Raw genomic sequence first — 14394 nt, forward strand, 5'->3', positions numbered from 1 at the left:
GGCCCAGGGTGCGATCCTGGAGACCCGGGATCGAATCCCACGTCGGGCTTCCGGTGCATGGAGTCTGCTTCTCCCTCTGCCTATGTCTCTGCCTCTCTTTCTCTGTGCGTGTGTGACTATCATAAATAAATAAAAAAATTAAAAAAAAAAACCACACACACACAAGAAAGTATTTCAAAAAGGGATATGAACGTGACTATTTGACCATCCTCCTTGTACAACCTCACATGTAATTGTAGATAAGACCTCTCTTGCATTTATATATCACTGCTTTCCTGGAAAAATCAAAGTATTATTCTTAATAAATTGGTGTTATATTTATATTCCATTTGAAGATTTTATGTCCAAAACACTGCCTTAGTAAGAATGATTATTTAAGAATGACACTCCTTTAGAATAAGATAATTTAAATGGATAATTTCCTGTTAAAAACATAGGTCAAATACAAAGCCACGGTCTAGGGGTAGCATTTTCATGATTCTTTTATGACATTTAGAGAAGACCAGGGAGGGCTCTGTCCTACCTTTTGGGGATACTGGACCCCTCTTGGCTAACATTATTAGTCTAAATCAAAATGAGAAAAGTAGCAGCTTGAAGGCTGAAGGAAGCAGGAGCTGTTTAAGCAGCAGCAAAACAATGAAAGTTTCTTTTAGGGAGGAGAGAAAAGGTCACTGGTTTAAACACTTGATTTAAAGAAAAAGCAAACAGCCAGAGGAATAATGACTTGAAGATCATAGGCAAGGTCAAAATGAATCAGTGGGAAGAAAGAAGGTAAGAAGACTGGCCTTTCAAGATGTTAAAGTATTTTTAGTAAGGGCTTTCAGGTCATTTCTCTCCCTCCACCCAGATCTGATCATTTCCAGTATTTTAGAAATATAATACGAAAAACATTTGTTTTGGAGCAGCTAGAATTGGTTAAATCAGAGCATTAGTATACCAAAAAAATCTGACTTACTTTAGTAAGTCTAGATACATTTAAAAAAATTCTCATTAAACTATGCTCTGGTAGAAGAATGGAATGGTGTTTTCCCCTTTTCCACTGTCTCTCATTCTCCCTTTAGAATTAAAATAATTTATATCCAATATATTTTTGGTCTAATCAGAAATTGCTCATAACAGTCCCTTTATACAGTATGACACTGGGAAAGAGTTTGTTCTTATAAATGTAATTTTGTGATTGTCACAATTTTCTTTAAACCTTCACATTGTAGACCTCTAGGTATCTCCAGTCTACTCTCTCAGGCTCCAGGGAACTTTGGGTTCCTCTAAAGCTGCTTTAAGAGAACAGGGTAGAGCTTGGAAATTTGGTTTCTCAATAGCCATTTGATGAAGTCCACTCTAAATCTAAGCAGATTCCTCAGAAGTGGGCAGCCATGGGCCATAATGCCCCTCACAATAATCAGAGGAAAACATGATATTATATTACTCCCTAACAATATTTTTATTTCTACTGCTGCCTTCCTCTTTAAATACATGTATTCCTCACTTCATAGCTCATTGTCATCACTGATTCCTCTTTATCTTGATTTCTCATTCCAGTTCCTTCCATCTCCCATGGGTATCCAAGCTAATGTGTTTAATGAGGACCTTTCTGTTTGCATGTTTCTATAAATGCCTGTCATTGTTTTGTATACATTTTCTTGTAACTTCTTCTCATCTCATAAACTTCCAATTTATAAGAATGGATATATAGTAAATATTTCATTCATTCCATAAATTAAACTCCAAGCTTCATCTCTACTTAAAATATTTTGATAATTGAGGTAGAGGGAAGAGAGGAATATAAATTATATGATGTATCCAATTCTCTATTTTTGCACACAGGAATATGTCAAAGACTAATAGCCATCCTCTATTCATAAAATCACATGCACAAATACAGTTTAAAAAAATAGTGATGACATAGTTTGTCTGAAAAGAACTTCAGTATTAGCAAATTAATTAAGCAAGCCCCTATTCATGTCTATCTTTATTGACAACTACAGTCATGTATTTGTTTCAGCTAAGGTGCTTTATAGTTTATTCCTTAAAAATAGATTGGAATATCACAAATGTATATAAATGTTTTAGGTCTTGCATTTTAAGTCTGCAGCTCACAAAGTTTTCTATGTGATGACATTTTTAATCAAGGCACAGCATTTACTTGAATTAATGAACCATTGTCCCTCATAATATAACTACAAATAGAACCTTAGTTGATTACATAGTGTGTGAATTACCCATCTCTTCTGGGTATTAGCCCAGTGTTTAGCATAATATATGTAGGAATTTTGCTAAATAAGTTGTCTTGTTTTTTCAGTCTTCAATGGCTGACAGTCAAAGTATGATGATGCTTTCCACAGTAAAGTGGATATTTTAGAAAGAATGAGTAGTAATTGGCAGCTTAGGCAGGCTGTTTTGGATACATCCAGTTTTGGCCATATTACATGATTTAGGAGTCAAATGAATACTAAGAAAAAGAAATAGAAGGCCGATTTCAAGATCTAGCCCCTTAATGCAGTGCCAGATCCTTGGACCAATTAAAAGAAAAAACAGCTTCATTATAAAGGACATTATTAGGACAACTGGGAAAATCTAAATATAGACTGCACATTAGATAACTGTATTATGTAAAATTAAATTCTCTAAGTTGGATATAGGAGAATGTTACTATTAGCAAATGCATGTCAAACTTTGTGGCCATAAATGTCATGTCAGCAACTAACACTCAGCTATTTCAGCCAAAAGAAAAAAACAGTACAGACATTTATATATACATACAGAAAGATGATGAAGTAAATATGTCAAAATGTTAACAATTGGTTAAACTAGTAAAAGAATATATAAATGTCTATTACTATTTTTACAACTTTTCAATAGATTTGGAATTTCTCAGCATATGAGTTGGGGAAAAAATGACTTATCCCTGAAGATATTAAGAAAATATGCTTTGGGTGCTGGGGTGGTTCAGTTAAGTGTCTAATTTTTGGTTTTGGCTCAGGTCATGATCTCAGGGTCATAAGATGGAGTCCTGCTTTGGGCTCTGCACTCTCTTCCTCTCCTCTGCCCACCCCCCACATAGACTCTCTCTCAAATAAACACATAAATAAATCTAAGAAAAGAAAATATGCTTGGCATAATATGCAGTAAATCAGCTAAAATGTTAGAAGCTTCTAAAGAAACACAATGATAGAACCTGGTTCTTCAAAGGAAGCTTTCCAATTGCATTAGAAAAGCTCAATTATTTGCCGCTATCATGAGCTCCTTATGCCCAATTAGCCATGGGTACTAGAAGTGAAGCATGAGAGGATGAGTTAGAGGAAATTTAATATGCCCAGGAAACTGGATCCATGGTGGTGGGAGATGCTGCCTAAAGACCAGGAATGGTGACTCGCTAGCCAGCCTAACTCATGACTTCACTGCTGCTATCAACCACTGGTCTGAAACTCAGTCTGGACCTCCAGAATCATGGAATCTAATTATGTTCATCTTATATCATCAAGTCATCTTCAGAAGCGGCCACAGATACCTCTCCTATAGTGTAAACACCCAAAGATAAGGACTTTGGAGGTATACTGGGTCAAAAGAGAATAGTTTTCTTTTCCCTTTTTTTTTGTTTTTAATTGAGATATAATTGACATATAACATTATATTAGTTTCAGGTTAAATAAATAGGTTCTGATACCAGTTCCAACTTGTGAGGTGGGACTGGGAGCCATTCTCTACACCAACAAGCAATTCTAGGAACATTAGCTGAGTGCCCTACAATTCAACTAAATTTTAATACTATCTATTGAGAGATAGCATCAGATGCCATAAGGTCAAGGGTTCGATCCTACAAGATCCTCCCACACAACATACACACTTCAGACATCAATCCTAAGCCCAGGTTGTTACCTGTGTTTCTGACTGGCAATAAATCAGAGGTTCCCAAGCCCCTCTCTCAGGTTCAATTAAATTGCTAGGGTAGCTCGCAGAACTCAGAGAAACATTTTACTCATTAGGTTACCGGTATATTATAAAAAGATATAACTCAGGAATAACCAGACAGAGGAGATGCATAGGGCAAGCGATGGGGAAAGGGCATAGAGCTTCTCTGCTAAGTATGCCATTCTCCCAGCATGTCCATGTTCTAAGCTTACCCAGAAGCTCTCTGAACTCTGTCCTTTTGTTTTTTTTACATAGGCACATTTGATTAAATCATCAATGACTGGAGATTGATTCAACCTCTTGCCCTTCTCTCCTTCCCTTCCCTTGAACTGAAAGCTCCAACCCTCTAATTACAGGGGTGGGTTCCTTTAGTAACCAGCCCCCAACCATTAGGTGTGGTTCAAGAGTCACCTCATTAACATAACAAAAGACACCTTTGTGGCATTCATCATGTAGGAAATTTCTAGGGTGCCAGAAATGGGGAGGAAGACCAAATATATATTTATTATAAATCACAGTATTACATAGGTGCACACCACAATGATTTGATATTTGTGTATGTTGCAAAATGATCACCACACTAAATCTAGTTAACATCTATCACCTCACATAGTTTTTTTTTCTTGTGATGAGAACTTTTAAGATCTATTCTTTTAGCAACTTCCAATAAATAATACAGTATTATTGACTATAGTCACTATTCTGTACCCTTTATCCCCATGACTTATTTAATATGCAACTGGAAGTTTGTACCTTTTGAACACCTTCACCTATTTCACCCAGCCCCCCACCACCGGCCTCCAGCAACCACTACTAGTCTGTTCCCCCTGTCTCACTTTAGGTTTGTTTTGTTAAGATTCCACATATAAGTGACATCTATGGTATTTGTATTTCTCTGACTTATTTTACTTAGCATAATGCCCTCAGGTGCAAGAAAGAGTAGTTTTCTAACAAAGACAAATGAGTTGGACTCCTGGGAAGCCCAGTGGGAGCCCACAGTAGTCAGTGAGGCCCAGATTCTACACAGGGACTGCAGGAAACAATAGCAGCAAAGAAACTTAAGTACAAGTGGGAGACTCTTTAGGCAGCAAATGTCAAACAGGCTTCAAACAGTAAGTTCCACAGATCAAAGAACTCCTACTCCTTACAACTCTTAACCCAGCCGCCACTTCCCTGATCACCCTGTTTTGGTGAGTCCTCCAGGGTGGCAAGATGCTAAGTCTGACCACAAGAACCCTCTTATAGTCCAGGATCTATGTTTTTTGAAATAGGAGCCAATAAACAATTTAGAAATTGAATCATCATGCAAAATGCAGCTACAAATGAAAAAAATAGAGGATACTGATATTAATGGTGCTTTTGCCAGTCATCATCAATCATATGACTGCAAATATAGCTAGGTACCCTAAAATGATGAGTACTAGATGAGTCAGATTTTAGACAGAGGTTATATAAAACACCAATCCTATAAGGAGACAAAGTCCTCTCTTATGGCTCTGAAACTATTCATCTACCAGGATTTCCAGGTATACCAGGGAGGGCAGGGGACAGAAAAGGACATTATGTCCTTCATCAGGAGAGCATGTTCCCATGTGGGATTTCCCATGGTCCTGCTAATTCTTGGTGTGAACCAAAGAGCAGAGCTTGTCTCAATGCTCTCTCTTTTTGTTTCTCTCTCAGGCAGTACAGTGAACTCAAACGTCTGGCTAACAAAGAAAATGTCTACATGTTCCTCGTAACATGGAACAAAATGATATGGCAGGCTATCAAGTGTGGGAGGAAATCAAGTCCTCAGCAGTTTGTTGTCATTTTAGATAACTCAAGACGAGAATCTGTCAGAGACAATAGGGAAGCAATAAACAAGTGTAGGCTCAAATTCTCCCAAAATGTGTTAAACTTAAAAATGTAAGGAGGTGGGGGCGCCTGAGTGGCTCAGTCAGTTATGCATCATCCAACTTTGATTTCAGCTCAGGTCATGTTTTCAGGGTCCTGATATGGAGCCCCACATTGGGCTTTGCACTCAGCAGGGAGTCAGCTTCAGATTCTTGCTTTCCCTCTCCCTCTGCCCACCCCCAACCCTGCACTCTCTCTCCCTCCTTCTCAAATAAATAGAATCTTCAAAAAATATATATATAAGGAGGTAAAATTGAAAAAAAAAAACAACTAGGAATTACTTAAAGAAAACAGATCACTGAAATAGTTATGTATTCTTTTAAAAATATAAATAAATATGGTTTTATTCAAGGAAACCATGAGTATCTTTTAAATGAGATTTAACTGGCTTTGTCCTTTATCAGAATGGAGCTCTGTACTTTACCCTTAAGGTGGTAGGCTCTGTGTTTTTTATTCACTTGTCGGAATAGCTTTGGTCAGAAACACATGTTCACACGTCACTCACTACTCTTATATCTAGTTCTCTTTTATTTCAATGGTGTGGGCTGGGATGTAGGGGGTAATCTTGCCAGAAAAGTTGTGGAAAGTAGAGGGAAAGAAAGAAGGTGAGAGAAACGTCCCTGTATCATTGTGGAATGGGAACATCTTCAGAACATCATAGGCAGAAGGTACACCCAGGATATTATGTAGGAGAATGTCCAGCACAATAGTTTGGGAAAACAGTAATATCAACATGAACGACAGTGGCCAATATTTGTTAAATAAAAGCATATACTAATTTTACATGTGTGTTCATGTGCACACACGGTGCATGTGTATTTTTTCTAATCTTCACAGGTCTTTAAGATAGTTATTATTATCCTTCACCTTTCTTTAACAGAAGAGAAAATTAAGGATCAGAGAATTTAAAAGATTACCCCAAAGTCATCCAGCCACTTAGAGGCAGGACTGGAATTCAAATCTATATCCCTATGTCTCCAGATGCTCCATGCTCATTACATCTCTTCTCTCTGGGGAGCCTGAGGTTAAATGAGAGATAATTTCAAGACTTGTGGCCATACGTGCTGTTCGTGTGTTTCTGCTGTTTCTTCTTCCTTCCAGGCATGTTGTAAGATTGTATGTTTCCATCCCCTGTGTTTTGGCTGATGAAATTTGGGAAAAGTGACATGTCATTCTGTGTAGAAAATGTAAGAAATATAAGTGTGAGATGCAATAACTGTATATTAAGTATGGGGCAGCTTCTGTCCCAGGTAAACTGGGTGAGCACCTTCATTCCTTGCTGGCCTTTTTAATACTTAGTGTAAAAACTGAATGCACTTGTTGTTTTAAGCCATAATCTATCTTCTACTGACTAAGATCTTACTGTACTATGACAGCAGAGGTTATGCTGGATATTCAAGAAACTGACTATAAAGAAATCAAATTCTGAATATAATTGAGAGTTGCATGAATTGTCTATGTGATATATTAAAACCCCCTTATAGCACTGGTGAGAAAGAAGGTTGTAGAGGACATTTTGATTAGCTTTAATTCATGTAAGAGTGAGGTTTAAAGAGATGAGAATTAGCCACTGGTATAGTCAAAACATATTGCCTAAAAGCCAGGGCATGATGTACACTACTGTATAAGGATAGTCCTGAGCAGCTGTCACTTAACATACACAACTTCAAGCGGGAATAGGTGAGAGATAGTAAAGATATTAAGACTAACTCGTTACTCCTAATGGGAAAAAACAAGCAGTACTGTTCTATTATACAAGTAATGGACAGTGGTATTGCCTTTGGTTAAGAAAAACTATATTTTTTAATGCATTCATTTATTTATTCAACAAATACTTGTTAACTATGTATAGGAAGGTGATAAAATATCATCTTATATGCAAGAGTCTATTGCCCATACAATTTTTATAGTGACCATCTTGAGTAAGAAATCTAAAAGACCTTTCCTATATTATCTGTGTTATATTATATGTTCATTTTTATCTGGCCATGTGCTGCCTTTCCAGTCTCAATTTTTTTCCCATCGTTCTTAAGATTGGTGGTCCAAGTAAATCAAACTATTCTTGATTTTTCATAGTTTTATTTTTTAAAATATGTATGCTTAATCCTTATATTTGCACATGTCTTTCTTGCTAATTCCACCCAAAACCCAGTTTGCTGATTGATTCTTCAAGACTTCACTCAAACTTTCCCTCCTCTGTCTCATCTAGTTATTCACTCATAATACAAATCCCCACCTACTTTCTCTACACAAATTCTGGATCTTTCTTCTGTATCCTTGTGATAATTTCTGTATCTCTTTACACTAGCATTTCTCACATTTTATTATACTTCTTATATTTGTTTACCCGTTGGCCTAAAGCTTTGATGGGCTATGAACTCCTAAAACAGAGGACTACCATTTTACTCATCTTTATAACCATGAACCAGCACAGTGTCTATTTATATAAAGATGCTCAATAAGCATCTGTAGGATAGTTGCATGAATAAAAGAGTAAAGGAATGAAGAAATTTAAAGCTTCTGGGAGAGGTATTCCATGTTTGTTTTATTTTGGAATGCAACATAATATTTATTGAATGAATGAATAAATGATCTCATATAAAATCATATCAATTACTCAAAGTACTCAATATTAAAGAATAATTGTGAACACACCCTAAATTTTATAAGTATTTTAATTATGGCAATAAAATTTATCATTTTAGGTTCCAGAGCAAACTCAGCATACTTTTTATCAAGCAGTTGTCTCTTTCAACAAAAATTTTATTTAGTCAAGTATCTACTGGGATAACCAAGGAAAGGATATAAGAATCCACTATAAATATTAAATTCACTACTGTGAACATAGCTGAGGAGTTGTAACAAATGTATTCTGAAGAGCACAATAAAAATTACAAGAGTTTACCATAGTGAGTCAATGAAGACCTGACTGGATGTGAAACAGAATACATTGTTTTGTTTTTTAAGATTTTATTTATTTATTTGAGAGGGGGTGGACAGAGACTGTAAGCAGGGGGAAGGAGAAGGACAAGAAGACTCTGTGCTAAGCATAGAGCCTGACGTGGGGCTTGATATCAGGACCCTGAACCTAAATCAAGAGTCAGGTGATCAACTGACTGAGCCACCCAGGTGCCCCAGAATACATTGTTTTTAATTTCAAATGTTCTTTAAGTTAAACTTCATGATAATCCCATCCTTTGAAAATTACTAAATCCCTTATAATCACAACCCTTAGCACTGTGTTCATCTGGGGAGATAAAAAGGGTCAAGGACAATACCCAATTTCCAATACCCACAGAGGAAGGCTATTATAATTCAGTACATTCAGGAACATTATATGCCATGTACTCTGTTAGTCACTCGATCTCAAGGATTAATTCACCCTCACCTCCAAAAAAAAAAAACAAAAAAACAAAAAAAAAACAAAATCAAAACAGAACAAAAAACAAAATTCAATAGAAAATCAGCACAGAAAGGGGAAATGTTTATATTTTTATAAATTTCACAATTTAACTACAAAGCTCCACACTGGAGATCATTGCTACTCAAAGTAGCCACATGCCTCCCTTAGGAATTATGTGGGTTATGAGTCCTTGTGAGATGAGGAACTTGTAAAGCACTGCTTCCTGCATCCAGAATGTCTTGCTTAAAAAAAAAAAAAAAAAAAAAATCAGCTAAACTACAAAGTGTGCTTAGTGCTTTATTTGATTTATATTCTGGCTCAAGTTCCATATCTCAGGGTGAGTAACTAACAATTCAAGGGCTGGCATTAATTAGGTACATGGACTGTATGCACTTCATTTAGATCATAGCCATGGTGTTGTGAGCAGTGATATCCTAAGCAGTATGGTGCTAGGAAACTAATCCAGACCTCAGCTTCCTGGAAAAATAATAAAAGCAATAAAAACACATGAGCACAAAAGATGCAAACTTTTTTCTTTTCATTTGTTCTGGAACTGATTTAAAATATTTATCATGTATCTAAGTTATTCCTTCTTTTCCTATGGCCTCTCTCAATATTAACTTTCCTCTATTTAAAAAAAAAAAAAAAAAAAGTAAACAATACCAAAACAAAAATCAACCAAGCAACCACAAAAGGAAATCATTTTTCATTGAATTGGGTAGCTATAAGTCCTTAAATATCAGAAAACTGAAGTCTCCAAAAGTTAAGTAAATTAAATTTTGAAGGTCATTGTTTATATGCCTTCTGGAAAACGATGGCAGAAGGAGATAGCTGGTGATTGAAATCACAAATAAGGAACCCAGAATTCTTTTTCTGGCTCCAAATCTACTCTAGATTCAGAGCTAAGCCAGGTGGCCAACAAGAAATTAGATGAAAAACATGTTATTTGGGTTCTTTTGTTATTCAGAGGTTAATTCATCATATGAATCAAAATATTTGCCATACAGGGTCCAAATATGAGACCAAAACATATAGGGATAATAAAGAGGGAACAGAGGAAAGATCTCAAAAAGTGATTCCAGTAAACCAGACCAACTTTGTTGGCAAGTAAACAAAAGTAGACCTTTTGAAGGCCTGAGAACCCATTAATATTTCCTGGTCACTCTAAAAGTCACAGTGCCCCCTAACCTTGGACCTGACTCATGGAAATTGAGGTCAGCAAGCTCACCAAGGACTTTCTCATGAGGAATAGTTAAAATGACAGGTTGCCAAGGTATGTGAAGGCCATTAAGGAGAGTATTAGTAAATATATATTTTTTGGCCTGGGTTCCATTTACAAGGGTATTTTCAAGTTGAATACATGAATCATAAATTATATACTTATGACTTTGTGTGTACTTCTCTATATGACTGTTAAATATGAATTTAAAAATGTACTTTTTAAGGGCAGAAAATATCATGTGCCAGGTATATAAAAGATACTCTGGGTCACAGCAAGGAATGTCTACTACTTGTTGGATGAATTATTTGAGTGCTTCCTTTTTCATCCAAAAATGTATGGTAGCCACGATAGCCAAACTGTGGAAGGAGCCTCGGTGTCCAACAAAAGATGAATGGATAAAGAAGATGTGGTTTATGTATACAATGGGATATTACTCAGCTATTAGAAATGACAAATACCCACCATTTGCTTCAACGTGGATGGAACTGGAGGGTATTATGCTGAGTGAAGTCAGTCAGTCGGAGAAGGACAAACATTATATGTTCTCATTCATTTGGGGAATATAAATAATAGTGAAAGGGAATATAAGGGAAGGGAGAAGAAATGTGTGGGAAATATCAGAAAGGGAGACAGAACGTAAAGACTGCTAACTCTGGGAAACGAACTAGGGGTGGTAGAAGGGGAGGAGGGCGGGGGGTGGGAGTGAATGGGTGACGGGCACTGGGTGTTATTCTGTATGTTAGTAAATTGAACACCAATAAAAAATAAATTAAAAAAACAACAACAACAACAACAAAAACAAACAAACAAACAAAAAAAAACAAAAATGTATGGTATTGTAGGCTAATAATACAAATAATACATTCTGATAATTTACCCCATGGGAGAAGACTAGGTAAGTTTAAAAGGCACATGCACAAAGACATATTCTGTAGCTAAACATTGGAGCCACGAAGATATCCATCAGTCAAGGATTGGTTAAATACATGATAGAAGAATCATGTAATGTAGGACTCTAATATTATAAAAATGACTACATTTTCTTATATGGAAAGATGCTGGACATGTATGGCTAAGTCAAAAAGTAAGCTTCAGAATAGTGTATAGTATGATTCCATTTTTGTAAAACAACAACTACTAGTACTGCTACTACTACTAGGCACACATACACAATGGTTGGCTTTAATTCATGTATAGCCAAAGGCATGCAAAAATAAACTAAACAAGGTTATGCACCAAGTTGTTAACATTTTTTTTAGCAGGTGATGTATGTTTGTTTACATCCTATTTTGTGCATGTATCTAAATTTTGATACAAAGAAAATATATTGTTTTATAATCAGAAAAAAAACAATAAAGGTGTTTTCATTAGAAAAAATAGAAATAAAATTTAATGACAGCATATGTAGAGAAATCATGTGCCAGGTATATAAAAGATATTCTGGGTCATAGCAAGGAATGTCTACTACTTGTTGGATGAATTATTTGAGTGGTTTTTTTAAGCCCAGAACTCTTTCCCCTCCTCCTCTTTTTTCCCTCTCCCATCCCCACTCCTCCTCCTCCTTTTATTGTACTGCATATACTTACATATACTACCAGCATATATTATACAAAACATTTGAAATGGTTCATAGGTACCTTTTCTTTCAAAGTTTAAGATTCTCTGGCTGAGACAAGAAAGTCAATCTGCCTAGTGGGGCTTAAATGCTTTTTGTATTATAGTTGCATTTCATAGGATATTGTGAATGTTTTATCTAAGAAGAGAATAGATCCAGTTGCTATAGTCCTGGTCATGGGGAAATTGAAAGTGGGTAAGAACAATACCAGTTTAATTGGCAATGGTTAATAGATTCCCAGGCAGTTCTAATCAGTGCCAGAGTAGTGTGGCAAATTAATCAGGAAAGCTGCTATTTTGGCTTTCCCTGAGGAGTGAATCTGTATGTTGAATGAATGGCCTTAGTGTTTTAACTGTGGTGTAAGTCATCTTTCTGTCTCTCTGAATTTGAAACAGGTCCTTATAGCCATCTTATCCTTATCAAAAATTGTATTCAGGCCTATTACCATAAGTTATCCTGTTTAACAAGTATTAGAAGCTTACAGCTTCCAGACCCTTTCACTATTATCCTTAGCAATATCAAAGAATCAACAATATCATGGCATCAACAATCAAGCCCGTAATGCAAATTATTAAGTCTGGACTGACTGATCTCCTATCTTAATATAACTTAGTAGATGAAAATTTAAAAGTTAGGAACTAATGATAGTCTATCCTATTCCTGATACAAATTCAGAGCTTTGAAATATTGGCACTGTTTTGGCTTGGTTGTGTGTTTCATGCTTAGAGATACTGTTAACTTGTATAGGGCTACTTAACTATTCAGAAATCTCCATTTTTTGTTGTTGCTGTTGCCAAAAAAACTTAGACTAAATAGTGATGATTTCCTGGCTCCAAATGTGAACATGAGCATAGATACTATACATAAAGAACTGCTGAAGGAGGCATTCTGTGTCCTATGACAGAGCAACTCAGAACACTATATCCCATGAATGAATCTGCCACAAATCCGAATCAAAACTGAAGAGGTCCCAGAACTTGGCTCATTGCCTGCTACCGTGTATCTGAAATGATCAGTAAATGCATAGATAGACTTCCTGAGTTCTAAATCAAAGGCTGGTCCACATGTGCATGTATCATAGACTTCTGTGCCTAACTTGTGGCTTAATTTCTTGAGGTACATCCGTTAGCTAGAAGGAATCCTGCCAACTCATGCACTTAGTTCAGTTTCTTCTTTATTAGGTTCCCTATTCTATTAACTAAAGGTTTTTAAAAAAATTTTTTTAGCTGTCATCAGGAATAATATATAATAATAAAAGTTAAGCCTGTGATGCTTTATATTAACATAGCAATATAATAATACAATATGCTCCACATATGTATTTGAAGAAAATGGCATTCTTCTGTAACAGTACTTTTTGACTTCTAGCTTCATTTAACAGATGTTTACTGAATGGCTCATGGTTGCCAAGAGCCAGGCAAGTGGGACCTACCACAGTACCTGATGTCAAGGGCCTTTTAAGAATGTATTTTTCCAGGTTCTTAAATTACTGTTTAAAAAAACTCAAATGAGGGACACTTGGATTGGACTCAGTGGTTGAGAGTCTGCCTTGGGCTCAGGTTGTGATACTGGATCACGTCCCAGGATCCAGTCCCCCGCAGGGAGCCTGCTTCTCCCTCGGCCTGTGTGTGTCTCTACCTCTCTCTGTGTCTCTCATAAAGAAATAAATAAAAATCTTTCAAAATAAATAAATAAATAATAAACTCAAAGGAGCAAAACACAAAAATTCAGTCATAATTTTACATTTTGCTTCTCCCTAATAACAAATTAAATATAAAAGTGTTTAAATAAAGTCTACAATTTTTTTAAAAAGGATATTAAAATAAAGTGCAGGGAAAAGAGCAAGCCTAGAGAAGAAGGAATATTATCAAATGGGCTGAGACTAGATCTAAATAGAGGCCAAATCAGAGAGTTTTGCTTGGGATGGGTTAATCTTTCATTCTTAGAATAGATGTATGACATTACTTAATGATTAGTATGATTAAACATTCTTACCAATCGCTGTCCTCCTTCATCTGCCTTCATTAAAAAAAAAAAAGAAAGAAAAAGAGAAAGAAAAAAAAATGAAAAGAAACCTCTTAGGAAACCTGCAAATAAATCCTCTGATGGATTTGATGCCACATGTCATCACACCATTATTTATCCCTTAACTCCTGACAAGCTTGTGCACATCATAGACATCCAATAAAATCTGTTGAATTGAACTAACAGCAGGGAAAATGGAATGGATCTTACCTTACATGAAGCTTCTTTAATGAGAACCATGAACATGTGTCAATCTCTTCAGAGCATTCTGCCTTATGTAAAAGGAATCAAAAATAATAAATACATAAGCCAAATAAATAATAAGCC

At 35.9% G+C, this 14394-nt stretch overlaps 1 protein-coding gene and 1 long non-coding RNA gene across 32 annotated transcripts in view; one reads left to right on the forward strand and one right to left on the reverse strand.

The window, feature by feature from the left end:
- Positions 1-14394, reverse strand: part of SERTM1 (serine rich and transmembrane domain containing 1) — a 37580-nt gene that overhangs the window by 8440 nt on the left and 14746 nt on the right. For 13 of the 31 annotated variants that reach the window (XR_013362758.1, XR_013362759.1, XR_013362754.1 and 10 more), the window contains 2 exons: positions 14278-14335; positions 14038-14061 (listed from right to left, as the gene is read on the reverse strand). Coding sequence is in view for 4 of the 31 variants with exons in the window: in XM_077868051.1 (XP_077724177.1) it covers positions 14038-14061; positions 14278-14335 (82 nt within the window). In the remaining 27 variants the exon portion in view is untranslated. Of the gene's footprint in view, positions 1-9489; positions 9683-14037; positions 14062-14277; positions 14340-14394 lie in introns of those variants that run through there. The other 18 variants (XM_077868035.1, XM_077868034.1, XM_077868040.1 and 15 more) reach the window with 5 other exon arrangements.
- Positions 1-14394, forward strand: part of LOC144295682 (uncharacterized) — a 137842-nt gene that overhangs the window by 5358 nt on the left and 118090 nt on the right. The gene's annotated exons all lie outside the window — the stretch shown is intronic.

The sequence above is a fragment of the Canis aureus genome, chromosome 24 (genome assembly GCF_053574225.1).
Source record: "Canis aureus isolate CA01 chromosome 24, VMU_Caureus_v.1.0, whole genome shotgun sequence".
Taxonomy (NCBI): domain Eukaryota; kingdom Metazoa; phylum Chordata; class Mammalia; order Carnivora; family Canidae; genus Canis; species Canis aureus.